The 26,322-nt window shown below is 40.2% G+C and overlaps 3 protein-coding genes across 4 annotated transcripts; all 3 read left to right on the forward strand.

The window, feature by feature from the left end:
- Positions 1-1,226: 1,226 nt before the first annotated feature.
- Positions 1,227-4,004, forward strand: LOC144901274 (enteropeptidase-like). Its single transcript, XM_078794691.1, has 6 exons — positions 1,227-1,238; positions 1,356-1,527; positions 1,591-1,710; positions 1,777-1,931; positions 3,562-3,660; positions 3,800-4,004. Exons 1-6 carry the CDS (start codon positions 1,227-1,229, stop codon positions 3,917-3,919), a joined length of 678 nt encoding a protein of 225 aa, XP_078650817.1. The 3' UTR covers positions 3,920-4,004.
- On the forward strand, positions 4,002-23,457 carry LOC131104261 (apical endosomal glycoprotein). The gene is made up of 26 exons (XM_078794692.1): positions 4,002-4,131; positions 5,048-5,150; positions 5,222-5,369; positions 5,448-5,661; positions 6,043-6,163; positions 7,424-7,571; positions 7,648-7,726; positions 7,793-7,954; positions 8,065-8,190; positions 9,792-10,007; positions 10,079-10,198; positions 11,153-11,314; positions 12,423-12,514; positions 12,619-12,786; positions 12,848-13,201; positions 13,283-13,391; positions 14,901-15,023; positions 16,527-16,626; positions 16,725-16,884; positions 19,536-19,650; positions 19,722-19,865; positions 19,937-20,118; positions 21,409-21,574; positions 22,577-22,804; positions 22,885-23,063; positions 23,215-23,457. The coding sequence occupies exons 1-26, from the start codon at positions 4,002-4,004 to the stop codon at positions 23,455-23,457; spliced, it is 4,092 nt and encodes a 1,363-aa protein (XP_078650818.1).
- Positions 23,458-24,499: 1,042 nt separating this feature from the next.
- LOC144901265 (MAM domain-containing glycosylphosphatidylinositol anchor protein 2-like) lies at positions 24,500-26,029 on the forward strand. Of its 2 annotated transcripts, none has more exons than XM_078794673.1 (7): positions 24,500-24,671; positions 24,805-24,964; positions 25,046-25,160; positions 25,231-25,354; positions 25,422-25,518; positions 25,580-25,655; positions 25,726-26,029. In XM_078794673.1, the coding sequence occupies exons 2-7, from the start codon at positions 24,918-24,920 to the stop codon at positions 25,801-25,803; spliced, it is 537 nt and encodes a 178-aa protein (XP_078650799.1). In that variant the 5' UTR covers positions 24,500-24,671; positions 24,805-24,917; the 3' UTR covers positions 25,804-26,029. The 2 variants fall into 2 exon arrangements, with proteins under 2 accessions (XP_078650799.1, XP_078650800.1); XM_078794674.1 differs by having other exon boundaries at positions 25,583-25,655.
- The last annotated feature ends 293 nt before the right edge of the window (positions 26,030-26,322 follow it).

The following is a 26,322-nucleotide window of genomic DNA, read 5'->3' on the forward strand; positions in this document are numbered from 1 at the left end:
AGAGCCATTTTTATGATGAATTTGTTGCTTTTAGGACCTTCGGGCGTTACATTGACGGTATTTGTCAACGACGCCTCTGGACTGCATCCGGTTTGGAAAACGAATGGATATCTCAATAACACCTGGATCCAATGCAGGGTTGACTACAATGCATCAGGGCCTCACCAGGTAGTTATCTCAAGGCACTTCACACATGGAACAGGTCTCCAACCACGCTTCTCATACATTAAAGAACACCAACTGAACTCCACTTGAACCAGCACTTGCCGACAGAGGCGAGGAAAAAACTCTCTCTATGGAAGAAACCTCAAACAAAGAGTATGAGGTGACCTAGTCTGTCTTGATAGGACTATTGAACCACACCCCTCATAAGTTAAAGGGGATCTATTTTGCTCATTTTCGGTCCTTTGTATTGAGTCGTGGACTCCTGTAGACCAGTTACACACAATAACCTACACAGATAACCTTTCGAGATCTTCCAGAAACTGTACCTATTCCAGCTGTAATTTCTTGGATTTCCAAAACAGTCTGTTTAAATTTATTCCACCCACGACCAATCACACCGTTGTGATAGGTCCCACTCAGCTTGTACATCCTGTACTGGGACACGCCCATATAAGGAAGTCACCAGCTGGATAGAGCTGTTGACATCTCAGAAGGTTCATTGTGAAACAATTTTTCATTAAATCATTTTCTACCGCTTATCCTCATGAGGGTGGCGGAGGGGGAGCTGGAGCCTATCCCAGCTGTTTTCAAGCGAGAGGCGGTGTACACCCTGGACTGGTCACCAGCCAATCACAGGGCACATATAGACAAACAACCGTTCACACTCACATTCATACCTATGGACAATTTGGAGTCGCCAATTAACCTAGCATGTTTTTGGAATGTGGGAGGAAACCGTATTCCCCGGAACATGCAAAGAAATCATGCAAACTCCACATCAAGATGGCCGCAGGTGGAATTGAACTCGGGTCTCCTAGCTGTGAGGCCTATATGCTAACCACTTGTCCACCGTGCAGCCTTGTGACACAGTTAGCCGGTGCTAAAAAAAAAAAATAAAACATTCTAACAACATTTATAGGTCAGTGGAAAACCAACTGAACCCCACATGAGCAAACACTTAAGAAGCAGGCAAAGAAAAACTCACTACTACACTACTAAGCTAATGAATGTTTCAGCAGTATTCGTGTTTGCAGTTCTGCAAGCCGGAGTACTGCAGTAGAATGCAGGGACACGTGAACAGGTAGTGTAGCTAGCAACAAACACAGATAGAATATGAATGTAAACAAGTACTGTAATATAAAGGTTCTGTTTAGTTGGTCACTAGAATAAACTATTGCCTTCTATAACAGATTATTCTGCAAGCCAGCAGTCCGCCCTCGGAGGTGTCAAGTTTTTCCCTTGATGATATTCACATTATAAGGAACAAGCCTTGTCATGACACAGTCCCCACCACCACCCCGAGTCCCGCCACCACCACCACGACTACTCCAGACTCTGGCCTGCACTGCACATTTGAACAAGGTCTCCATCAATCTCAGATATTCATAATTCTGCATCCTTACTGTAAGCATGTCTCTTTAATAGGTCTCTGCGACTGGGTCCAGGAGGTCGATGACCATTTTAACTGGACCCTCATAAGAGGACTTCAAGTGGACAAGCCTTGGGACGGACCTCTTTATGATCACACAATAGACAATAACCAAGGTAGGTACAGTTAGGTTCCAAATGATTAATCTGGGATTAATCAGACTTTGTTCTGCGGTTCCTAAGGTTTTTATTTACTTCTCAATGGATCTGGATTCAGGGACGAGGAGACGGCAAGCATCTCTCTTCTTGTCAACAGCGGGACTTCACAAATCTGTGTTGGATTCTGGTATTACATGATGGGGCCTTCAGTGTCAGCCATTGATCTGCTGGTTGAGACAGTAAGTCACCTGTGGCCAACCTTGTATCTGCCTAATACTGTCATACTACACTTGGTCCTTGGTTGATACATATGTGTTGTATCAGTTTATGGTTGCGTACGCGCTCCCACAAAGTAATTATATACAGTGGTATGAAAAAGTTTGGGCACCACATGATAGTTTTCAAGATTTTCCTTTATAAATAATCGATTGTTGAGATCGTCCATAATTAAATATATCATATAGCAGACCAACACAGTGATAGATACATTTGGGCACCCCAACAAAAAAATCAATATTTAGTAGATCCTTGGGCTGCACGGTGGTCGAGTGGTTAGCATACAGAGCTCACAGCTAGGAGACCCGTGTTCAATTCCACCCTCGGCCATCTCTGTGTGGAATTTGCATGTTCTCCCCGTGCATGCGTGGGTTTTCTCCGGGTCCCACATTCCAAAAACATGCTAGGTTAATTGGTCACCAAATTTCCCCTCTGTTTATCTGAGATTTTTTTTGGCCTGGTACTCCGGACCTTAACTAGAACTGTTCCCGTGGTCTTCCATTTCCTCACTATGTTCCTCAGAGTGGAATCTGACAACTGAAATATTTGAGCTAGCTTTTTGTATCCTTCCCCTAGACCATGATGTTGAACAATCTTTGCTTTCAGGTCATTTGAGTTGTTTTGAGACTACAAATGGTGCTACTGGCCATCTTTAATACCCATTCTCATGATTGGCTTCACTTGTGTATGCAGGTCAGGGGTTAATGTGTTCCCATGATTAGTGTTAAAGGTATTCAAGTTAATAAAACAAAAGGGACCTGGCTACTTTTTTTCAATAATTATTGAACACTTTCTGTAAATCCTATAAACTTCATTTCCCTTCTCATCTATCACTGTGTTGGTCTGCTATATGATGGCTGATCCCAACAACCAGTGATTTATGAAGATAAATCTCAAAAATTACCACGGGTGCCCAAACCTTTTCATAACACTGTACTTAATTTGGTTGCTGTGAAAGGAAAAACTATATGGTCAATATTGGCCGCACTGTCACAACCATCATTAAGGAAAAAGATGGTATTGTAAAGTCTACCAGAAGATTGTAAGGATGACCGGGAGGCGGTCAGGACACAGGTTCCATTCACAGACAGTAGGAAATCACACAACTCTTTAACACTTCAGTACACATAACCGCCAGGTCACTACAATTTAATTTTTTTTATTAGTTTGATTTAATTCTTGTATGTCTTTTATAAGTGATTTTTATATGAATAATAAATGGGTTTTGAGGTTTTTTTTTTTAAGTTGAGAAGGTCAGAGCAGCACGCGGTGGCTGGAGCAATGAATTCCAGAGGGTGGGGGCAGCGATGGAGAGGGCTCTGTCGCTCCAGGTTTGGAGTTTGGTACTACAGGAAGTCTGTGAGGTATGGAGGGGCCAGATTGTGGAGATGGTGCATAAAGGTGCGGTGAGATCCAGGAGGATGAAGATGCTAAGATGGCCCAAGTTGGAGGAGAAAAGAGCTATTTAGCATGTAACTTTGCTGTAATTTAGGTGTAAGATACGAGACCAGGAAGAAACAAACTAGGAAAACAGTCTAGGAATTAAACTCAAAGATCACATGTTAAATACTGTTTGTTTTTTTTTGTCAATAGAATTTTTCAAAGATGCTAATCTGGACACGGAAAGGGACCCAAAATCCAGAATGGATGAACGCACAAGTCACCATCGATGTAGAGGAAGAAATGAAACGGGTAGATTTGTATTCATTTAACTGAAAAGAGTGCACAATGTAACATTATTGACCAATATAACTATTACATTTATGACATATTAATGGGATAATGTATTAAATATACAATCTCTACTGAAAAGACGCAACTGTTTTCTTAGGTGATGTTTACTGGCCACAGAAACGACAACAGTGAGGGATTTATTGCACTTGATGACATCACAGTGAGCACTGGGGCCTGCAGTAAACACAGTATGTGGACACTGCCTGCTACGGGATAAGTTTAACATATATAGACAACTAGAGTCGAATAGAAGAAGTTGCAGAACTTAACCATAGCTTTTGTTTGTTGTTGTCTAAATGATGTCAGGCCCAGTCTGCGGATTTGAGTCCAGCTGGTGTGGTTTTGAGAAGGATGTCAGCCATGCGGGGCAATGGGGACGCAAAAGAGGCACAAAAAACAACTTGGATCACACATATGGAACAGAGAATGGTGAGTGGAATCAGTATGGCATAACAAGTGGAAATATACTGTAATATGTATATATATATATACTGTATACTTTATATATATATATATATACTGTAACATGTATGCTAGCATACATGTTATGCAGATACAATAGATTACTGCGGGAGGTATGTTCCGGGACCACCAGCGAATGGTAAAAAAGAGTGATTGGTATGCCCGTTAAAATGTCTGAACACAGACTATTCGCTTGAATTTGACATTCACCTCAGATTTCAGATCAACATTTGCAATAAAAGTGACATTGTGACAAAGTGATTTCCTTCAACGCCACCAGATATCCTGTTTGGAATTTCTCGGAGACACCAACCATGAGACACAAGCCACGTTTGCATGACGAGTTTTTCTCTTTCCGAATGACCTTTCCTAAAACAATGGTATCCATGGAAAGGAATATTCCAATCTCTTGTCTACATGCGCCGCTATAATCAAACAGAATAGTCAATGGGGCATACGTAGTAGAACGTAAAGATGGCCGTGGGTGGAATTGAACTCGGGTCTCCTCGCTGTGGCTGAGGCCAACATGCTAGTCACACTTGTGACACAGTTAGCCGGTGCTAAAAAAAAAAAAAAAACTCTCTGACACTGAGCTTTTGAGCCATCCCAAACTTCTTTGGGGGCTCACTTCCAAATTTTAGAAATATTTTGCGGAGTTTTGAGCTATTATTTTAATCAGCAACATCACCTTAGTGCTTGTTTGCAGTAAATTACGTGCTCACATTTTTTTTTTTTTTTGCATTTTGACGCTCTACTTAGACATAAAGGACTTAGATCCTTAAGATCCAACAGTACAAAATCTAAATACTTGCAACTTTTCAACTGGTGTTTTTGGTCTTGAGTGTATTATCGTGTGTTCACCTGGACCTGTGTCTTTCTGCAGGTTACTACCTGACTGTCATCAGCTCAAATCCTACACAACTTGAAACTGCTCAGCTGCTGTCACCTGACATCATCTCACCTACCGAGATGTGTGTTCGCTTCTGGTGAGTCCACAGCTTCTATGATGCGCCTGTAAACATCTAATAGATTTATGCATGTTTTTTATTTATTATAGGTACTGGCTGCCTGCTGGGTCGGCCAACATGTTATCTGTGCACGTGCGGAGCGGGCAAGTGGGTGATGCCCTATGGCAACGTTCTGGACCACCCTCTTCAGATTGGGAGGTGGCAGAGGTCACAGTGTTCTGGCCAACAAAGTTCAACGTAAGACATTTTTCACTTGTTTTTTCATTTCCTGATGAACCACCGTGTCCTCCAATGTGCCCCCTCTCCCTACTCCAGGTGGTGTTCAGGGCATTCCATGAGCCAGGCATGAATTCCACGGTACAGATCGATGATTTCTCCATAAGCAATGGGGCCTGCTCACCCTCAGTAAGCTGTGACTTTGACTCTGGACACTGCAACTGGCTCAACATGCCCACAGAAAATGGACATGACTGGGTCCTGGCCAATGGGGGCTTCCAGGGTCTACCTGTGAACCAAACCACCCCAGAAGGTAGAGCCAATACACTTATAAGTTTCTTCTTGGAAATGTATTCCCACTGCGATTTTATTCCCATGTAAAATTATTGCAGATTTGAAAATAATTTTTGCTGTTTCTTTAAGTTTTCTTGCCAAAAAAAAACCAACTGCGGGACTGAATGGCTGCAGTTTGGACACACCTGATTTAGACTATACCACTTGCCTAACAAACAAAGCAAAAACTGGGAATGTGGTCATGGATGATTAATAGCCGTCATGCTCTCTAATTCCTAACTTACTGTACGTTATGATGTCACCTCCTCCTTGTTCCAAATAAAATCTCTGCTCATTGAGTGACAATCAATCAAATTCCTAAATTTGTAAATAATGACATATATTGTGTGTTTGTTTTCAGGCTGGTTCCTGTTGAGCTTATCAGAGCAAAGAAGCATCAGTGTGACTCAGATGGCATCCGAATGGGTCCATTTCAAAAACTCTGCAGCCTGCCTCACCCTACGGTACTATATTGATAGCAGGTCAGCTCACACACACACACACACACACACACACACACACAACTACATTCTATGTGACATTTCAAAGAATGCACTCTATTAGCCTTGTTTCCTCATGGACTTCCTCAAAAAGTGTGCAGTCACCTGCTTCACTTTGTATAAGAGGACACATGCTCTGGGTCAGAGTTCAGTCACACAGATGACCTTTGAACACACACACACACACACACACACACTCAGAACCCTCAAGCTCCAAAGACTAACTGAAAAAAAGTCATGCGCAATTCTATGGAAATAAATGTGTGTGTTTTATGAAAAAATAAAAATAAAAATAAAAATAAAAATAAAAATAAAAATAAAAATAAAAATAAAAATAAAAATAAAAATAAAAATAAAAATAAAAATAAAAATAAAAATAAAAATAAAAATAAAAATAAAAATAAAAATAAAAATAAAAATAAAAATAAAAATAAAAATAAAAATAAAAATAAAAATAAAAGCAATCTTCACTGGCTAAATGTACTGCAAAAAAGGGTAGTAAGGATAATTCATAATTAATTGTGCTTAGAGTGATCAATGGCAAGCGGGTTTGGAGAGGAGGTTCATGGGAATGGGATGGGGAATATTTTTTTATAATAATAAAAAATGATTAGAAATGAAAAGAATATGCAACTAAAAAATATATTTTTTATAGTAATGCTTTTATTATATCTTTTCAAGGGACAATGTTATGGACATTAAACTTTAGAGTTATTGGTGTACAGCTTGTACGGTATAGATATGGTATCCAGTGAAAATTAATAAACACACCACCATTATTGGGTTAATAGAGTCCACCTCACAGCGAACATGATCAAATTGTGTGGTTGCTGTGAATATATAGTTTGAGCACCATTGCTATCTAGCATTACTTTAATCCTCTTGGTCATGGAACTGGGGAAAGGTGCACAGCTTGTTACTGGAATCCTCCTCCGCTTTTCCATGATGACATCACTGGTGGAGCACTCCTTCACACTCCTTCCTTCAGCTTGATGATTACCCACGGGGGCCCATAGCCCCCATTTTGAAGGTGTGTTTGGGGTTTGAAAATTCAGGTCCAATTTCCTTAAAAGCCACCAGCACTTATGCTTCCCCAGACCTGCTGTTTAGACTCTTTTTCAGTAGCTCAATATTGCTATATACTAAGCTGTACATTGACTACTCTAAAGTGTAGCCATTTGTAGTATCGAATAAAGTTCTTGCTAAAATGTGAAGACCGTTCTTGTTGAAACTGCTCACCAGTTTCATTGAATACAGCAACCATGGAACCTTGCATGTCCGCATTCGCTCCGGCCCATCGGAGGACGAGCTGATATTCCAAAGCAACAGAAGCAGCGAGCACAGCTGGGACATCTTTTCTCAGACTCTGGAGTGGAGCAAACCTTTCCAGGTATAAACAGATGTAGTAGCTGTAGTCTAATCGTAAAGATGTGTTCATTATAGAGGTGTCACGTTGGTGTCTTTAGTTGATGATCCAAGCAGAAAGCAGCCACGGAGGCTTTATCGCCGTTGATGATATCACCCTCACACCCGCTCCATGTCAAGGTACCCTTGATATTGTATTGTTTATGACTGCAAAATAATACAATACAAACTGATTTTGTATTGCAGCGAATGGAACAAGTTCTATTTTTGTGGGCTGCACTTTTGAAAATGGCACGTGCACCTGGAAGGACGTCAGCGTGGGTCAGAGTCAGTGGGAGAGCATGGAAGGCAGGGCAGCGACTGAGAACACTGGACCCTCTGTGGACCACACACTGGGCACTGAGCTTGGTGAGGCCACCTTTGTTATCTTCAAGAAAAGTACACGTTGATGAAATTGATGATATGGCAACCCTAGCAGCCATGATGACACTTTGTGTGTGTGTGTGTGTGTGTTCCAGGTTGGTACATGGCGGTGACCCCTGACATCGGTGATCACATAAGCCCCGCCACTTTGCAGAGTCCCGTCATGACACAGGCCAGGACTAACTGCACGCTCCACTTCTACTACAACATGTACGGAGAAGGTAACGTCTTCCTGGTTTGCTAATTTAGCACTTTCTACATAGGTTCCTTGGCTCCTGTTGCAGTGCACATTAGACTGCCCACTTTTTTCAATTATATTGGTTATGGTAATGGTTTTATTTCATTTGAACATGCATCAGATTACAATTGAATGCATCACATAATCAGTTTCCAGTTCCACATGTCCAAAAGGAGTAGGAAGAAGCAAAGCTTATTAAATCCTACCCCTCCATCTGGTACCTTTACAATCACTGACTGTTACATTTGTTCACCTCCTGCTTTCCTAATAAGGTTTTTTAAAGAAATTTGTAATTTTTTATTTTTTTAATTTTTTAATTTTTTATTTTTTTAATTTTTTAATTTTTAAATTTTTAAATTTTTAAATTTTTTAATTTTTTAATTTTTTAATTTTTTTAATTTTTTATTTTTTATTTTTTATTTTTTATTTTTTATTTTTTATTTTTTATTTTTTATTTTTTATTTTTTATTTTTTATTTTTTTTATTTTTTTATTTTTTTAATTTTTTAATTTTTTAATTTTTTAATTTTTTAATTTTTTAATTTTTAATTTTTTTAAATTTTTTATTTTTTTTAATTTTTTAATTTTATTATTATTTTTTATCACATACCAAAGTACGAGGTGATATGACCATCCAATGACATAATGGGTACCATAGTAAGTGTCAATATAGTGATATATATAGCACATCATGACTGGTTCAAGACTCTTCATCCTTGTATTTAGCAAACATATTTATTTCATTTGAACATGCATCAGATTACAATTGAATGCATCCCATAATCAGTTCACAGTTCCACAAGTCCAAAAGGAGTAGGAAGAAGCAAAGCTTATTAAATCCTACCCCTCCATCTGGTACTTTTACAATCACTAACTGTTACATTTGTTCACTTCCTGCTTTCATAATACAAGTTTTTTTATTTAGTTTTTATTTTTTAATTTTATTTTTGTCACTTACCGATATGACCATACAAGGGTTCAATTCCACCCTCGGCCATCTCTGTGTGAAGTTTGCACGGTTTCCCCATGCATGCGTGGGTTTTTCTCTGGTTTTCCTCCCAAAAACATGCTAGGTTAATTAGCCACTCCAAATTGTCCATAGTATGAATGTGAGTGTGAATGGTTGTTTGTCTATATGTGCCCTGTGATTGGCTGGCAACCAGTCCAGGCTGTACCCTGCCTCTCGCCTGAAGACAGTTGGGATAGGCTCCAGCACCCCCCGCGATGGAATGGATTAATGACGCTAACCAAGGTTCCACTACAGTGTGAGATGAAACTGAGTATCATTTGAGTGTCCTATAGTAGGGGCCGACTGTCTTAGTTTTGGGTCATTAAAATATGCTCATCCTACAAGAGTACTTCTTCCAGAATACACTCTGTTGGAGACAAACATAGCTCACTAACAGTAATGCTACACATATACATAACAGCATGATCACAGTAAATCACTTTTAAAATATGAAAATTTCAACATCAAGACAACACATATTGCTCAGAGACTTATTCCAAATTGGTGAAAAATATTGTAAAATGAGACATTTAAGAACCACACATTTCTAAAAGTCCATGACATTTCTTTTTGCAGACATCCAAGAGTTGAGGGTTCTGCTCGATGAGAGCTCTCGGACCACTGTCCTATGGTGGCAGTCGGGCGGAGGTGAACGTAGGTGGCTACGAGGCGAAGTCGAGGTCGGAAGAACCCGCCGGGACTTCATCATCCTCTTTGAGGCAACCCGAGCCTTCAGCAAGCTGGGCCACGTTGCCCTCGATGACATTGGCTTCACCAGCTGCTCGCTGCCAGGTAGGAAGGCACAGACACCCGTTGATGTTTCATGCAAGATTTTCTCAAGTGCTTACTTTTTTTTTTTGCAGAGCCTCAACCCATCTGTCCTGACAACATGTTCACATGCAATAACAGAATGTGCGTGGAGAAGAAACGAGTGTGCGACTTCACTGATGACTGCGGCGACTGGAGTGATGAGATCAACTGTGGTGAGATCTCATAAATGCTTGGACTTGGAGTTCATTTTCTACCGCTTTTCCTCACGAGGGTCGCAGGGGGTGCTGGAGCCTATCCCAGCTGTCTTTTGCCGAGAGGCGGGGTACACCCTGGACTGGTAGATGGAGTAAACTAATTCTCCAATTAACACCTATATTCACTTAAGCCTCTAATGGGTCTCTAAACCTATAGAACTACATTGAAATTAACATCTGTGGCTGTAGGCAACATCCCAATGTAGCTTTTTATTGACACCATAAGATGGCGCTAGCTGCAGTTTAAGTATGATAAGTGAGCCATCAGCTTTTTCTACCTCTACATGCGCTTTAAAATAGATGTAGGTGAGAAAGAGAATAACGGTTATGAGTATTCATGTTAATTTTGGTGCTTGCATCACAATCCAAATTATCTATCTGCCACACTTAATTCATTTATTTTCTACCGCTTATCCTCACGAGGGTCACAGGGGGTGCTGGAGCCTATCCCAGCTGTCTTCAAGTGAGAGGTGGGGTACACCCTGGACCGGTGGCCAGCCAATCACAGGGCACATATAGACAAACAACCATTCACACTCACATTCATACCTATGGACAATTTGGAGTGGCTAATTAACCTAGCATGTTTTTGGAATGTGGGAGGAAACCGGAGTACCCGGTGAAAACCCACGCATGCACAGGGGGAGAACATGCAAACTCAACATAGAGGGTGGAATTGAACTCCGGTCTACTAGCTGTGAGGTCTGCGCGCTAACCACTTGATCGCCGTGCAGCCGCTACCTGCAACCCTTGTCATTAGGCAGCATTGAAAATGAATGAAAATGAAATGAATGAAGGAAATTAATTGTATTCAGTTGAATTGAAGTGTATTATATTATCATTGTCGTGTGTAATTAGAGCATTTAGGGTATTTACAAGCACAAACCTAATGTGATGATAATGTCACCTTAGAGCTACAAGGCAAGATTGAGCGTTGCAGCTTTGAACAAGGTCTGTGCTCTTGGGCTCAAAACCAATTGGACGAACCCGGAGCCAGATGGATGCGGCAAAGAGGACAAGACGCCTGGCCTGACAGTGGACCTCACCGAGATCACACTCTAAACAGTGCTGCAGGTATTAAAGTGTCAAAAAAGGGCACCATAGATCATATAATATATTCAATTTTTTTTATAAAATCAATATATCAATCAATAGAAATGATTTTTTTTCTGCTGAATGAGCCTAGTTTGTATTGTTCCAGGGTTTCTTACTTTGCTCTTCTGGGGGTGTTTGTGCTGCATAAAGTGCAGGTTTTAGCAACGTTTATGCTTGAAAAAGCTTAACTTGGGCAAAACCTACATCAAATGATTTTAAATATGGATTTTCCTTTACTAATAGGCAATTTTCAACCACAAAAGTTGATGTTTGCTAAATACAAGGATGAAGAGTCTTGAACCAGTCATGATGTGCTATATATATCACTATATTGGCACTTACTATGGTACCCATTATTTAAAATTAAAAAATTAAAAAATTAAAAAAATTTAAAAATTTAAAAATTTAAAAATTTAAAAATTTAAAAATTTAAATATTTAAAAATTTAAAAATTTAAAAATTTAAAAATTTAAAAATTTAAAAATTTAAAAATTTAAAAATTTAAAAATTTCTTTAAAAAACCTTAAACCATATTAGGAAAGCAGGAGGTGAACAAATGTAACAGTTACTGATTGTAAAAGTACCAGATGGAGGGGTAGGATTTAATAAGCTTTGCTTCTTCCTACTCCTTTTGGACATGTGGAACTGTGAACTGATTATGTGATGCACTCAGTTGTAATCTGATGCATGTTCAAATGAAATAAAACCATTACCATTACCAAAAACAGCATCATTTATTGATTGGTTCAGATCTTTTTGAAAAACCGCGGTAGAAATTTGAACCCCAATGTGGCGAGGGATGGCTGTGGTTACTGCCATCGGTCTTATTTGTTGATAGTCGGAGAACATGATTCATGATTTTTTTTTTTATTATATTAACTTTTATTTGGTCAAAATATTTAAAATAAATATGGCAATTTTTCTGTAACTGAGAGTGAATATTGCAGTGTTTTAGTCTTATTCTGCACAGTGTTTGCCATGATAAGCATCCATTGGCATCACGGTAAAAGACAATATCGGTATATTATATATTGGTGACCAAGCAGCTGTCAATATATTGTGTAACATGTCCCATACCATTACTCAGGTCACTATACAACTCCTGGGACTCACCTCACTGAGAGGGGGCAGATATCTGAGCTTCTCTCCAGCACATTGCTTCCCAGCTCAAATTGCACGGTGCGTTCAAGTGAAATTTCTTTTCAATGAAAGGAAAAATTGGAAAAAAAAGCTTCAAATTACTATATGCATGGACTCAGTGTCTTTGTGTTGTGTCCACACAGATCACATTCTACTACTACAGCCTGGGGGACGCTACAGGAAGACTCGCAATGCAGTACAGGACCCTCCGCTTTGGCGACAACGACACCGTGTTGTGGCTCAGGACGCAGAAGGGAAGCTACAGCTGGCAGAGGGTCGACATCAGCTTCTCCTCCTCTGAAATGTGCAAGGTGAGTTTGGTATAACATTGCGTGTTCTTAATGCTTACGTCCGGGGTGCTTCCCTCCCCAGATCGTCTTTCGGTATGAACGAGGTGATGGTCAAAGAGAACACGTTGCACTGGATGACGTGTCCTTCTCCCAGGAATGTGAGTTCGACCCTGCCAACAGCCAACTGCCTGATATGACAAGCACATCAGCCCCGACAGCATCCACCCGGGACCCCACCATGCCAGGCACCTCTGCATCCACTCAGACCCCCACCATGCCAGACACCTCTGCTTCCACTCAGACCCCCACCATGCCAGGCACCTCTGCTTCCACTCAGACCCCCACCATGCCAGTCACCTCTGCTTCCACCCAGGCCTCCACCGTGCCGGACACCACCACCCCTGGAACGTCCCCCTCACCAACCAACCCATGCCAGGTACTTTGTTTATGTCTGATGGCTGCAAGTGCTTTGCAAACAAAGTGTGCAGTCGTTTTGCTTCTTCTGTTTGTGCTACAGGATGATGAGTTCTTTTGTTGGCGCTCGTCTGGTCAACTGTGCATTCCGGCTACTTCTAAGTGCAATTATCGTGTCGACTGTCCCCAAGGGGAGGACGAGGATGGCTGTGGTGAGCTGCATCTTTTCTTCTTTTTGTTCTTATTTCAGTTTTTAACCAATTTGAAGTCTCAGAGATCACACACAACTCAAACTGTTGGCTGGCAGAGGTCTCACATTATTTTAGGATTGTAGCAAAGCCTGTTTTTTCCCCCCAGGACGTGGTGAGCATATACACCGTGTGGGCTCATCCTGTAGCAAGGGGTGTGTCAGAAACGCAGGGATGTCCAAACTTTTTCACATACTGAAAATGAAAGGATGCAAGGACCACGTTGATATTTTGTAAGGCAACCCATGTAGATATGCTAAGAGGTTATATATACTGTATTTTATGAAAACTGCATCTCAGCTGTGAGCTGCTTAAAGTCAAAACAACATTTAAATTCAAACTTTATATAAATTTTATTTTCAGAATATTGTGACTTTATTCTCGCAACAGATGAACTTTTTTCCAAAAATTACAACATTAGTTTTTCATAATATTAGAACTTGAAAATATATCTATTATATATTATATTTTTTCTTTAATGTTTCAACTGTATGCTACTAAAATTATTATTTGTTCTCATAATATTATGAGTTTATTTTTGTAAAATTGCGACTGTTTTTGTTACTTTTTTCGCTCCATATTTTGACTTTATTGGTGTAAAATTACAGGTTTTCTATTTCTGCTAAAATTATTATTTGTCCTCATAATATTATGAGTTTATTCTTGTAAAATTGCGACTGTTTTTGTTACTTTTTTCACTCCATATTTTGACTTTATTGGTGTAAAATTACAGGTTTTCAATTTCTGCTGTGTTTTTTTCTAACTGAACATTTATTTTCTTGTTGTAAATTTTCTTATCGTAAGTATGACTGTATTATTACTTTATTTTCGTAACGTTCTCCACAACCTCATTTTCCAAAAAAATACAACAGTTGTTTCTCACAAGATGCTGACTTTACAAAAAAGTTTAATATTTAAGCTTTCTGCTACTAAAGTGACATTTGGGCACAAATATTGAAATGCTTGTCGCTTAAGACACATGCTGACTCCATATCCTTCTAAGCAACTCAGCCATGCTTTCAGTGCTGAGCTTCAAAGAAGGTCAGTAATGACCCATCATTCCCACTGCCATCATCACCTTAAACAAATGCCAATGAAAAGTCTAGTTTTTATCCATTAAGAAGTGTTGATCCATCATTTGCATTTTTTTATATTTGGTGTCAAGGTTTTTGTTGTTGTGTTAGGTCTATATTGCATATTCTTCATATTCTGTAAGCTGTGAGAGCCCGTCAAAGATGAATTTCTGTAATGCATCAGACAATGACGCAACCAGCGACATTAAACTACTAAAGCATTAAAAAGTTCAGTAAAAAAACAACACATCATCTCCACAGTGAATCCCCGTCAGCTGCTGTGGGACACAAACTGCAGCTGTTGTTGACGTCGTCCCTTTTATTTATTTATTTTTTTGATTGAAGTGCGTGTGTCTTGTTCCCGGCATTGGTTACTCACATCTGGCCTCATGTCTTGAAGGTCCATGCACGTTTGAGAGGGACCAGTGCGGCTGGACAGATGCAAGCCAAGGGCAGAGGAAGTGGTACAGACAGAAAGCAGATGGCAACACGCAGCCTCCCAGCGATCACACCACCCAATCAGGTGTGGTGCCTTTAGGGGGCGATGACTAACCACACGCTCACACTGAATCCTGAACAGCTACGGTGCAGCCTCCGGAAGAATTCAGGAAGACTGAAATCCCTGTTGTAGGCTCACAGTAGCTTTGTTGTCACCTTTCCGAAGCATTTTGTATGACATAAATCTACGACACGGCGACTATGCAGGCAAATACGGCTATTGTTTAAACAGGGGTCTCAATCTCAATTTACTTGAGGGCCACTGGAGCTAGGGTCTGGGTGAGGCTGGGGCGCATCAGGTTTTTAAAACAAAAAACAAAAAACGCATTCATTAAAAACAGAAAAATGAATAAACTTCGCTTTTGTTCCGATTTTCTACAAGAAAAGCTCTGATAAAACATTCCACTGTTCTCAAATATCTTAATTTTTATTTTTATACACAAAATAAAATGAAAAATAAATAAACAAATCAAGAATAAAGAAAATCAATCAATCAGTAATAAATAAAAAAAAATAATAATAAAACACCAAATAATAAAAACTTAAGAAACCACATATAGTTGGTGAGTAGACAAATTATTTTTTTCAGATTAAAATGAACAAAGCATTATTAGAGCCCTGTAGACATGACAAACACGACTATAGTCACATTTATACTCTTTTTATTTACAACATATTGCGCAACTGCAGGGTCTTGAGACACATGCTAACTCGCAAACTAGAGAGCTAGCGACCTAAACGGTAGCCTTCAAGTTATTTCCTTTAAACTTAAATAGCCAAAAACTTACCACTTCCACACGGATAGGGAGGATAACTATTAACAGTTATTTAACCTTTAACATGAACATTAATCAAACATAATAATTTTTTCTGGGTACATGATACCATACAGCATCCAAATCAAACTTGCGCGGGCCGCACTAACATTAAACTTTCATATCAAGGCGGGGACCTCAAACTAGTGTCCTGCGGACCACATTTGGCCCGCGGGCCGCGTGTTTGGGACCACTGGTTTACAAGAACTTCCTGTATAGCTGCACGGTAGTCGAGTGGTTAGCGCGTAGACCTCACAGCTAGGAGACAAGGGTTCAATTCCACCCTTGGCCATCTCTGTGTGGTGTTTGCATGTTCTCCCCGTGCATGTGTGGGTTTTTCTCCGGATTCGCATTCCAAAATGCAACTCCAAAAGTGAGTGTGAATGGTTGTTTGTCTATATGTGCCCTGTGATTGGTTGGCCACCAGTCCAGGGTGCACCCCCGCGACCCTTGTGAGGAAAAGCGGTAGAAAATGAATGAATGAACTTCCTGTTTACAAGGGTAGTTATCATGCAAACTCCAGAGCAGGAGTGAGAACCTACATGAACATCTGCTCACTGTGGAACATTTGTGGAAATCTGGACTGCATCAGGACTGGAGCTGCACCGTAGTCAGTGTGATTCCAGCATTAGGGAATTTGTTAGACAACCTGTTGAATGTGGAACAGTTTTTGGACGATGCTCTGAGTCACAGTTTTATTTCTTGCTTCTAAGGCTTCTTCATGATCACCAACTTCAGTCAGACATCCCAGCCGAGTGAGGCCAGACTTCAGAGCCCCTTCCTCCCTCCCGCGTCCCCCTTCTGCCAGATTCAGTAAGCGCCGTCCATGTTGTTGCGGAAATTTTCATAGCCAGCTCAACATGTCAGCCTGTAAGTTGCTCAACCCCCCCTTCCTTCTTTATTCCGGACAGGTTTCACTTCCACATCAGCTCCGAGTGTGCTGGCTCGCTCGGAGTGCTGACGCAGCAAAATGATGGAAGTGAAGCAATCCTGTGGTCACGCAACCGCCGCACCGTTCACCATTGGACGCCTGAATATTTGCCCTTGTGGACGCACCTGCAGCCTTGCAAGGTGCCCGCTAACAAGTAAACATAAAATCACAGGTGCCGCTTTGAAGATGGCTTCAAATTACCGTAAATCTTCTAATAAATGCATATATTTAATTGAAATTCTGAAATACTTCAACAATACAGGCAAATGTTACAAAGCGAGCATCAGTTTTATCAGAACAGGACAATATCGGGGATCCCATCCCATTCTCCGCTGCTTATCCGGGTCTGAGTCGTGGGGGCAGTAATCTCAGTGGGGAAGCCTAACTTCCCGTCCCAGGCCACCTCCTCCAGGTCCACCGGGAGGACACCATGGGGTTCCCAGGCCAGCTGTGAGACATAATCCCTCCAGCATGACCTAGGTCTACCCCAGGGCCTTCTCCTGACTGGGCATGCCCATAACACCTCACCTGTTTTGTGGGTGAATACAGCCTATTATGAGTTAGCACATCATTTAAGTGTGAATGGTTGTTTGTCTTTTTGTGCCCTGTGATTGGTTGCCGACCAGTCCAGGGTGTACCCCGCCTCTCGCCTGAAGTCAGCTGGGATAGGCTCCAGCATAACCCTGGCTGGATGGGTTATTTTTAATATAAATGAAGCATCTTCAAGCAAAAAAAAAATGCTAAAATTATTCAAAAGACACATTCAAAGACATTGATAAAATGTAGTATTCTACAGTGTGTCGGTGTCAGTAATGTTATTATAATTATAAATGACGTCTCTATTCAATAAACATCGTCTCCTACAGTTGTATGGGTGTGTCATACACACAAACAATTAATTAATTACGTTATTTTTTCTATAGATGAAGATGGCAGTAGCTGCATTTGAAGTACCAAGAGTGGTCAGGAAGAAGCAGTTTTATCTACCTTTGCATCAGTTTTTAAATATTGCTACTCAGATGCTTGCCATGCGTCGTACTCACTTGCCTGAGCACTTTGCTCCTTACCACTATTACACTATTGGTTGTGTTGTGCAATGTCATTTTTCATAAATGACCATGGGCTCAGATTCTCATCCACTCCAAATCGATACTGAAGTTAAAACATGTACTTGTTATACACTACTGGTCAAACGCTTTAGAACACCCCAATGTTTCCAGTTATTTATTGGAATTCAAGTCAACAAATGGCTTGGAATAGTACAAAGGTAAGAGGTGAAATGCCAGAGGTTAAAGAATTGGTGAGGTTACCCAAAAACTAAAATATTATGTATATTTCAAAATGATACAAAAAGGCCTTTGGTGCAACTCATTCCTACAGGTGTTCCAAAAACTGAAGCACTTACTACCTCCTTTGTCTGCATGACAACAGTGTTGCAAACACACTGTGGTACTATACCTTTGTGAACATGAGTTGAGCAGCATTTTACAGGAGAAAGTCATTTGTTGTTACAAAAGTGGTAAGAAAAAAAGGGAACTAACAGTGGAAGAGAAACAGACCATCTTAACGCTTGCATTAAAAAAAAAAAATCCTCCGGAGAAATTGGACTGTTCTAAAACTTTTGAGCGGTATAGTCATCAGTCAAGTCAAGTCAAGAAAATATTCAGTACAATTTGGCCTCGGTTGTCATACCGAAATGCACGTTACAAAATGTTTGTTTGTCTATTAATGTATCTTCATTTATTCATGTTTTACCGCTTCTCCTCACGAAGGGTCGCGGGGGTGCTGGAGCCTATCCCAGCTGTCTTCGGGCGAGAGGCGGGGTACACCCTGGACTGGTGGCCAGCCAATCACAGGGCACATATAAACAAACAACCATTCACACTCACATTCATACCTATGGATAAGTTGGAGTCGCCAATTAACCTAGCATGTTTTTGGAATGTGGGAGGAAACCGGAGTACCCGGAGAAAACCCACGCATGCACGGGGAGAACATGCAAACTCCACACAGAGATGGCCGAGGGTGGAATTGAACCCTTGTATGGTCATATCGGTACGTGACAAAAATAAAATAAAACCAACAAAACAAAAAAAAAAACACCCTTAAACTATATTAGGAAAGCAGGAAGTGAACAAATGTAACAGTTTGTAAAAGTACCAGATGGAGGGGTTGGATTTAATAAGCTTTGCTTCTTCCTACTCCTTTTGGACATGCACGGGGAGAACATGCAAACTCCACACAGAGATTGCCTCGGGTGGAATTGAACCCTGGTCTAATAGCTGTGAGGTCTGCGCGCTAACCACTAATTCACCGTGCAGCCTCCATTAATGTATCTTTCCGCCAAAATAAAGCGTCACCGATTCACTGTCCATACATTATTTTTTTTATTGAGCATGGCTACTAAATAACCCACCATGGGGCCAAATAAAGTTGTGAGTGCCAACAATTAGATAAAAGAGGTGAAAAACACTTCTGAATGAAATCTTTCCAGGACATACCGTACAGGAAGTACATAATAAGATTTTATTTAGAATTATTTTGACCTTTTTTCTGCAGTATTTTCTGGAAAGAATTCAAATTATGTTATTTCCTATGGGAAAAATTGCCTTTTGGTGTTCGTCTGACGTTGGTTGCAGTCTAGGTACAACACCATGGGCATAAGAGAGCATTCATTTATTATGCATTGTGCTTCACGTTGAAAAGGAGTAGAATATTCCACCACATTTGACAACAATGTGTCTTTTTTTTGTTTTGGGAGTAATTCCTGTTAAAACATTGTTTTTCTCAGGTGTGGTTCAGCAGTTGGATTGAAGCGTACCGGGGAGACGGCGCCACTGAAGCTTGTGTTGTCGCTGTGGATGATGTCTCTTTCCTCAACTGTGAGGACTCTTTCCACCCGCCAGGTAAATGAGATTCTTATTGTCGCTGCTTCTTGATTAAAATATTTATTCCAGTTTGCCATCTCTTCCTGCAGAGCTCTCTGCCTTGGGGTGCACTTTTGAAGACGATCTATGTGTTTGGGTGCAAGGGGCCAGTGATGACCTGGACTGGATCAGTTGGTCCGGCCCAACTGACACACCCAACACCGGGCCTGCTGGCGACCACACAACTGGAAAAGGTAATTATGACACAGTAAGATGGAGGATGGACTGGCTTTTTCATCTTTTCATCGATGCTTGTTTTCCACAGGAAAATACCTCTACATCGAGAGCTCCCCTCCAAGCGCCAAGAGTCATGTTGCCCAGCTGAAGTCAGCATTGCTGCCGCCTGCTGGTGAACAAGGGTACTGTTTGACATTCTGGTACCACATGTTTGGAGCCACTGTGGGTTCTTTGAGCATGTTCCTACACACCGCCATGGACAAAACACTGGTAAGACACAAAGGGAATTATACATGTCTGTGTACAATGTGTTCCTTTTAATGGTCTCGAATGACAGGAATACTGTGCAGAAATTATGAAATCCAGGCCCTAGCCCCCAAATATGTACCAAATATGGCGGTAATTCAGCTAAACGCGCTAAAGTCGCAGCGGGTGTTTTGGGGCTTTAGTACTCGCGCCACCGTATGGTGCATTTGTCCGAAAAATAATACGGTAACACAGCAGGGCTGCATGATTTGACCCATTTTCACTCTATTGCAGGGGTCTCAAACTCACGGCCCGCGGGCCGCACGCTAGTTTGAGGCCCCCGCCTTGATATGAAAGTTTAATGTTAGTGTGGCCCCCGCAAGTTTGATATGGATGCTGTATGGTATCATGTACCCAGAAAAAAATTATTACGTTTGATAAATGTTCATGTTAAAGGTTAAATAACTGTTCATAGTTATCCTCCCTATCCGTGTGGAAGTGGTACGTTTTTGGCTATTTAAGATTAAAGGAAATAACTTGAAGGCTACCGTTTAGGTCGCCTTTAATATGTTTTTTGATTTGCTTATTTATTTTTCCATCTTATTTTGTGTTGAAAAATAAAAATTAACATTAAACATTTATTTAATAATTTAATAATAAATAAAAATTAACTTGTTCATTTGTTTTTTGATTTGCTTATTTATTTTTCCATCTTATTTTGTGTCAAAAAATTAAAATTAACATTAAACATGTATTTAATAATTTAATAATAAATAAAAATTAATTTAATTTGTTTTACTTGTTTCATTTGTTTTTTGATTTACTTATTTATTTTTCCATCTTATTTTGTGTCAAAAAATAAAAATTAACATTAAACATTTATTTCATTATTTAATAATAAATAAAAATTAATGAAAAGGTGGAGGGTATAGCAGAAGCATTGAAGACTATTATATTATATATATATTTATTAATATTTAATATAATTAATATTTATTTATATTGTATTATATTTGTATGTTTTTTTCTTTATATATATATATATTTTTTTTTTTTTAAACCTGATGCGGCCCAGCCTCACCCAGACCCTAGCTCCAGTGGCCCCCAGGTAAATTGAGTTTGAGACCCCTGCTCTATTGTGTGCACCTTGGTCCCATAGATTTTCCCTATATGATACTGTTATCATGGTTGTGAAATTGCAGTTACAAAACAACTGTGTTCTGTGCAGTTTCGCTGTATACTGCAGTGTTGCAAAAACCTCCTCACATCCTCATTGTGTCGCATGAATCACCGGCCCCTCCGTCCTTCCTGTAGGTGTGGCAAAAATCAGGAAACCAAGGGGATGAGTGGCAGCTAGCACAGAGTCACGTGACCTTGCAGAAGGTCCATCAAGTGATTGTGGAGGCCAGCGTGGGAGGAGAGGCGGGTGACATCGCCATTGATGACGTCTCACTTGTTCCCGGTGTATGCTTTGCCTCTGGTAAAACAAAACAACAAAAAATACAAAGATGTTTCACTATTGCTGATTGAAAATCATTTTTTTAACATTGTTGGATGGATAGATACACTGAACAAAAACAGAAATGCAATATTTTTGGTTTTGCTCTAATTTTTCAGTGTTTTTATTCACTAATCTGACTAAATCTATTTCTGAGCTTTCATAATCCCTCCACCTCACAGCTGTGGCATATAAAGATGCTGATTAGACAGCATGATTACTTTGGCTGGCCACAATAAAAGTCAACTGCAAGTTTTTCTGTAGTGACTGGTTGACTGGATACCGACTGATTTCCTGACGCCCGCGGCACACCTCAATACAGTTAAACTGCACACTCTAGAATGGCCTTTTACTGTGGCCAACCTAAGGCACGCTTGTTCTGTAATAACACGCCACACTTGTGAGGCAGATGGATTATGATTTTTTTTTTTTTTTTTTATTTTACTTTATTTGGGCAAATATATGAAACATTACAGTGCATTTCTTACATTAATCAAAATATAACTTTCCATTATTTACATTTGTATTCAACTATCTGATCACAAGCCCAAAAGGAGTAGGCTGAAGCAAAAGCTTATAAATGCCGACCCCTTTTTGCAAGATATAATCATGTTCATACCACAGTCTTGTTTTCCCTTGTTATTATTATCATTGTAATATTATTATTGTTATTATCATTATTGTTATAATCTTTATCATTATTACCATTATTATTGTTATTATTATCACCATTATTATTGTTATTATTATCACCATTATTATAGTCATCATTAATATTACCTTTTTCATCATTATAGTTGTAATAATTTTTGGATTTTTTAAAATTTAATTATTTAATTTTACAGACTTCATTGCTTCTTGTAGAGTGCTGTATCATTCCATCTGTTGTTTTCTGAAATTCGCAGTATTTGTGCTTTTAATGCCAATTTATTAGCCCACTTTTTCCCCCTAAGTGTAATTATGTCTACATTATTCCTTCTTCAGCAGGCGTGTGCGATTTTGAAGAAGGGAGCTGTAACTGGCAGCAGGACACCAACGATGACACCGACTGGATCCGACAGTCAGGCCCCACCTTGAATCCCAACACGGGCCCCGACAGCGACCACACCACCAACACGCCCTTGGGCCACTACTACTACCTGCCCTCCTCTAACCTCGACACTGATGGCCAGACCGCCGCTATGTTGTCACCGTTCTACAAACCGAATGCACGTGGGTCCCTCAGTGTCAGGTCAAAATTGGATAGAAACCACAAGATCTGATACCAAAAAGAGTCACTTTGTTTCTTTTAGGAAATGGAGGATGCGTGCAGATTTGGTACCACATGTATGGCAGAGGCATGGGGACATTGAACATTTATCAGCACAGCCAAGATGGCATCAGAGAGCTGGTTTTCTCCCAGAGCGGGGACCAGCGGCGGCTGTGGAGGTTGGCACAGGCTTCACTTCTGCCTTCACGTCAGCCATACCGGGTGAGTCGCACTTGGCATGTTTGCCGACCAGGTTTGGTACGATCGTACGGTTCCTTTGGTTAAGTGTGAATGGCATCCCACTCCAAGTACACTTGTGGATCGAACGACTTCATCTAAGAAGTTTAGCATGGATCTTACTAGTCTGTTTCAGCTCATAGTGGAAGGCGTGAAGGCCGGTCCCACCCGGGAGGGCGACATGGCTTTTGACGATGTCCACCTGTTAGACATGAATTGCCCCCCTCGCGGCACCTGTGATTTTGAGATCAACATGTGCAGCTGGACCAACGTTCAGGGATCAGTGGACCAGGACGACTGGCTCCGAGGCAATGGAGCCTCCTCGAACCCAAACACGGGACCCAGCGTGGATCACACCACAAACACGCCATACGGTTAGTCCTTCTGTTAGAGGCAATGTAGTGTCCCGGTTTTTTCACTGTTTAAAACTATGCTATTGGGCACATTATCCACTTTTTACAAATACAGTGTCACATTGCAGTTAAAAATTCACTGATTCACTCTAATCATGCTTTTTTTCCTGGTTGAATACGGCCTATTAGTAAAACAATATGCATATTTACACAGATTCTACATAGTTCTTGTCTAAGTTAAGCATGTTCTAGCATAAAAATGGCTTAATTAACTAAAATACAAATAGAAGGCATTCAAAAGACTCATTCAAAGATGCTGATGCAATGTGGTTCTCCACACTGGTCACTAGGTGTCAGTAGAATGTTCGCAGAGGCCCACACGCACCAGGCTTAATCCCCGGAACAACAGGATTTTATTGCAGGCTTGAATTATATTATCAACACGCAGAATAGTCATGACAAAATAATAATCATCATCATCAGAATAATAATACAGGCTTTGAACCCCCGACATCACTTCCTTTCCACGGAACACATATATTGCAACACACACAAGAATGAGTCTTAGGCCCAGGCCCAGCAGGAAGTGCAGGACTCCAAAATAAGAGCACAGGACAGGAAGTGACATGACACTGTTGATGTTTAAAAAAAACGTATTAATGAAAAGGAAACCTGTATTTCGTGACAATACGCTTATCATGGTACATTCTGGAGCAAATTAACCACACTTACCCAATGTAATACGTGGCATATATCACATACAATAACGTACTTTAAGGAGTGGGACAGGAGGACGTTATCATGCTACAATGTTGTGTTAGCATAGCCTTTGTAGAAAAACACCTCAAACGTCTGAGATTTACAAAACAGCTAGCTAGCTGTCCAAAAGCTGCCAGTAGCTCCTAAACACTTTTAAATTAGCTCTCCAAAGACTTTATTAATTTTTTATCAACTCCTATACCCACTATATTAGAAAGTGTTGTTTGGCGTAGTCAGGAAGTACTTTGGGAGTGTGACCAATCACAGCAGGGTGGGCGTGTCCGGAGGTGGACCTTGGGTGGTTTAAAACAGACCATTTTAGGAGGAAGCACAAATTACAAGGAAATACAGCTGGAATAGGTGCAGACTCTGGAATATCTAGAAAGTTTTGTGTGGGTTATAGTGTAGCTGCTATAGGAGTCCACAACCCAATCCAAAGGGTCGAAAAATGAACACAAAAGATCCGCCTCTTCTCTTAAAAGTGAGGCAAACGAGTGACGATGCTATATTTGGTGCTTATGAACAGGTTCCAGGGACACATTTTACTGTTAGAAATAATTTTAAAGTCAGATTAATATCTGACGATTGTACGCGATTCCGCCATCTTAAAACAGGTCACTACCTCTACGTGGACAGCTCAGTGGGTCAGAGTGACGACGCCGCCTTCCTCATAGGTGATGTGCTGCAACCAACCACAAGAGGGCACTGTCTTGTATTCTGGTACTACATGTTTGGCTCTCACAGTGGGACCCTGCGAGTTTACGTAAATGACAGGTAAGCCATCAGTAGTGTCTCATCAGTCGTCACAGATGTGTGAATTCATAATTAATTTCAATTATTTCACTTGTCTTACAGAAAATCACACGCCAGTGGTAACGAGGCAGGCTTTGAGAAGTTGGTAGAGATTAGAAACAAGAGAGAGAAGTGGCTGAAGGCCAGTGTGTTTGTTAAAGCTGACGAGGCATTCTGGGTAATGCAAACCGGTACATGAGCCATGTCATCAATTCGGACTACTTTCTAAAACTTGCTTTGTGCACCAGTTTGCGTTTGTGTATCAGAGGGGTGAGGATGCAGGTGGCGTCATTGCCCTGGATGACATCAGCATCCTTCATGGACCCTGCTACCCTGAACCTACCACAGAACCTGCTGTTGATGACAACAATGGTGACACGGCACACACTTTGGAATTATTTGACTTTTTTAAAGAGCTCATGTTGTGCTCTTTCTGCAGATGTGCTGTTTGCCGGCATCGCAGTGGGTCTGACTCTCTTTGTAGGAGTCATCATCATCACCTTCCTCTTTAGACAGAACAGGAATCTCTGTGCAAAGTAGGGCAGCAATAAAAATACAGCAATGATATGCAGGCTTTATATGACTGATGTTTTTCAGAAGGCACACAGATACCACAAGCAACAACATACTTGATCAGAACGCCATGTTTGACCTCTACGACTGCCAAATTGATGTGAGCAGGATCAGACGATCTTATTGGATTCTGTAGAAGAACAAGAAAAATAAAACATGTTTTCTTACAGGGCACGCAACATGGAACCATATCCAACAGGTCCATCAACCTGCATGATGCAACCAACACGCAATCATCCAGCGCCTAGCTCAGAATCCCTTTATTTTGATTTGTATAGAGGTTTTAACATTATTGGAAACATATGTAACAAAAATAAATCCAAAAGCATGTATAATTAAGATAATGGATGTATTGATATACTGTATGTTCTGCCTTCTTTTTTTGTTGTAACATAAAAATACTACAAACTGTCAAAGCTCATGACTGACAGCACATTGTTAAATGTCCTTTAAAAAAAATAAAAGCACACCTAGACACTGTCTTTTCGTTTACAATGGTGTTAAAATGCATAAAGCTCACATCAATTACACAATGTAATTAAATTCTGAATTCTTTATAATAATGCAATTAGGTATATAAATATATTTATTTATGTATTTATTTATTTTTATTTAGCATCAACATTTAAACCCTTTCTCTTCACATTTTTTTGTAATTTTATTTCTAAAATGTGCACTTTATAAAGTTGTCTATAGTGTCTATAGACACCCTGGTTGTTTATGTAAGATATAATTTAACACTGTTTATTAGTGTGGTTGTAGTTTGT

Source organism: Doryrhamphus excisus, linkage group LG11, assembly GCF_037039965.1.
Source record: "Doryrhamphus excisus strain RoL-2023G ecotype Guam linkage group LG11, RoL_Dexc_Guam_v1.1, whole genome shotgun sequence".
Classification (NCBI taxonomy): Eukaryota; Metazoa; Chordata; class Actinopteri; order Syngnathiformes; family Syngnathidae; genus Doryrhamphus; species Doryrhamphus excisus.

Excerpts from the sequence above, each read along its gene's own strand:
- LOC144901274 (XM_078794691.1), top strand. Across the intron at positions 1,528-1,590 it reads GCACTGCACATTTGAACAAG|GTCTCTGCGACTGGGTCCAG; the intron begins GTCTCCATCAAT and ends TCTCTTTAATAG. Across the intron at positions 1,711-1,776 it reads CACAATAGACAATAACCAAG|GTTTTTATTTACTTCTCAAT; the intron begins GTAGGTACAGTT and ends GCGGTTCCTAAG.
- LOC131104261 (XM_078794692.1), top strand. The coding sequence starts at position 4,002 with ATGTCAGGCCCAGTCTGCGGATTTGAGTCCAGCTGGTGTGGTTTTGAG. Across the intron at positions 5,151-5,221 it reads GAGATGTGTGTTCGCTTCTG|GTACTGGCTGCCTGCTGGGT; the intron begins GTGAGTCCACAG and ends TATTTATTATAG. Across the intron at positions 21,575-22,576 it reads CGGTGTATGCTTTGCCTCTG|CAGGCGTGTGCGATTTTGAA; the intron begins GTAAAACAAAAC and ends TTCCTTCTTCAG.
- LOC144901265 (XM_078794673.1), top strand. The coding sequence starts at position 24,918 with ATGTTTGGCTCTCACAGTGGGACCCTGCGAGTTTACGTAAATGACAG. Across the intron at positions 25,161-25,230 it reads AAGCTGACGAGGCATTCTGG|TTTGCGTTTGTGTATCAGAG; the intron begins GTAATGCAAACC and ends TTTGTGCACCAG. Across the intron at positions 25,519-25,579 it reads AACAGGAATCTCTGTGCAAA|AAGGCACACAGATACCACAA; the intron begins GTAGGGCAGCAA and ends GATGTTTTTCAG.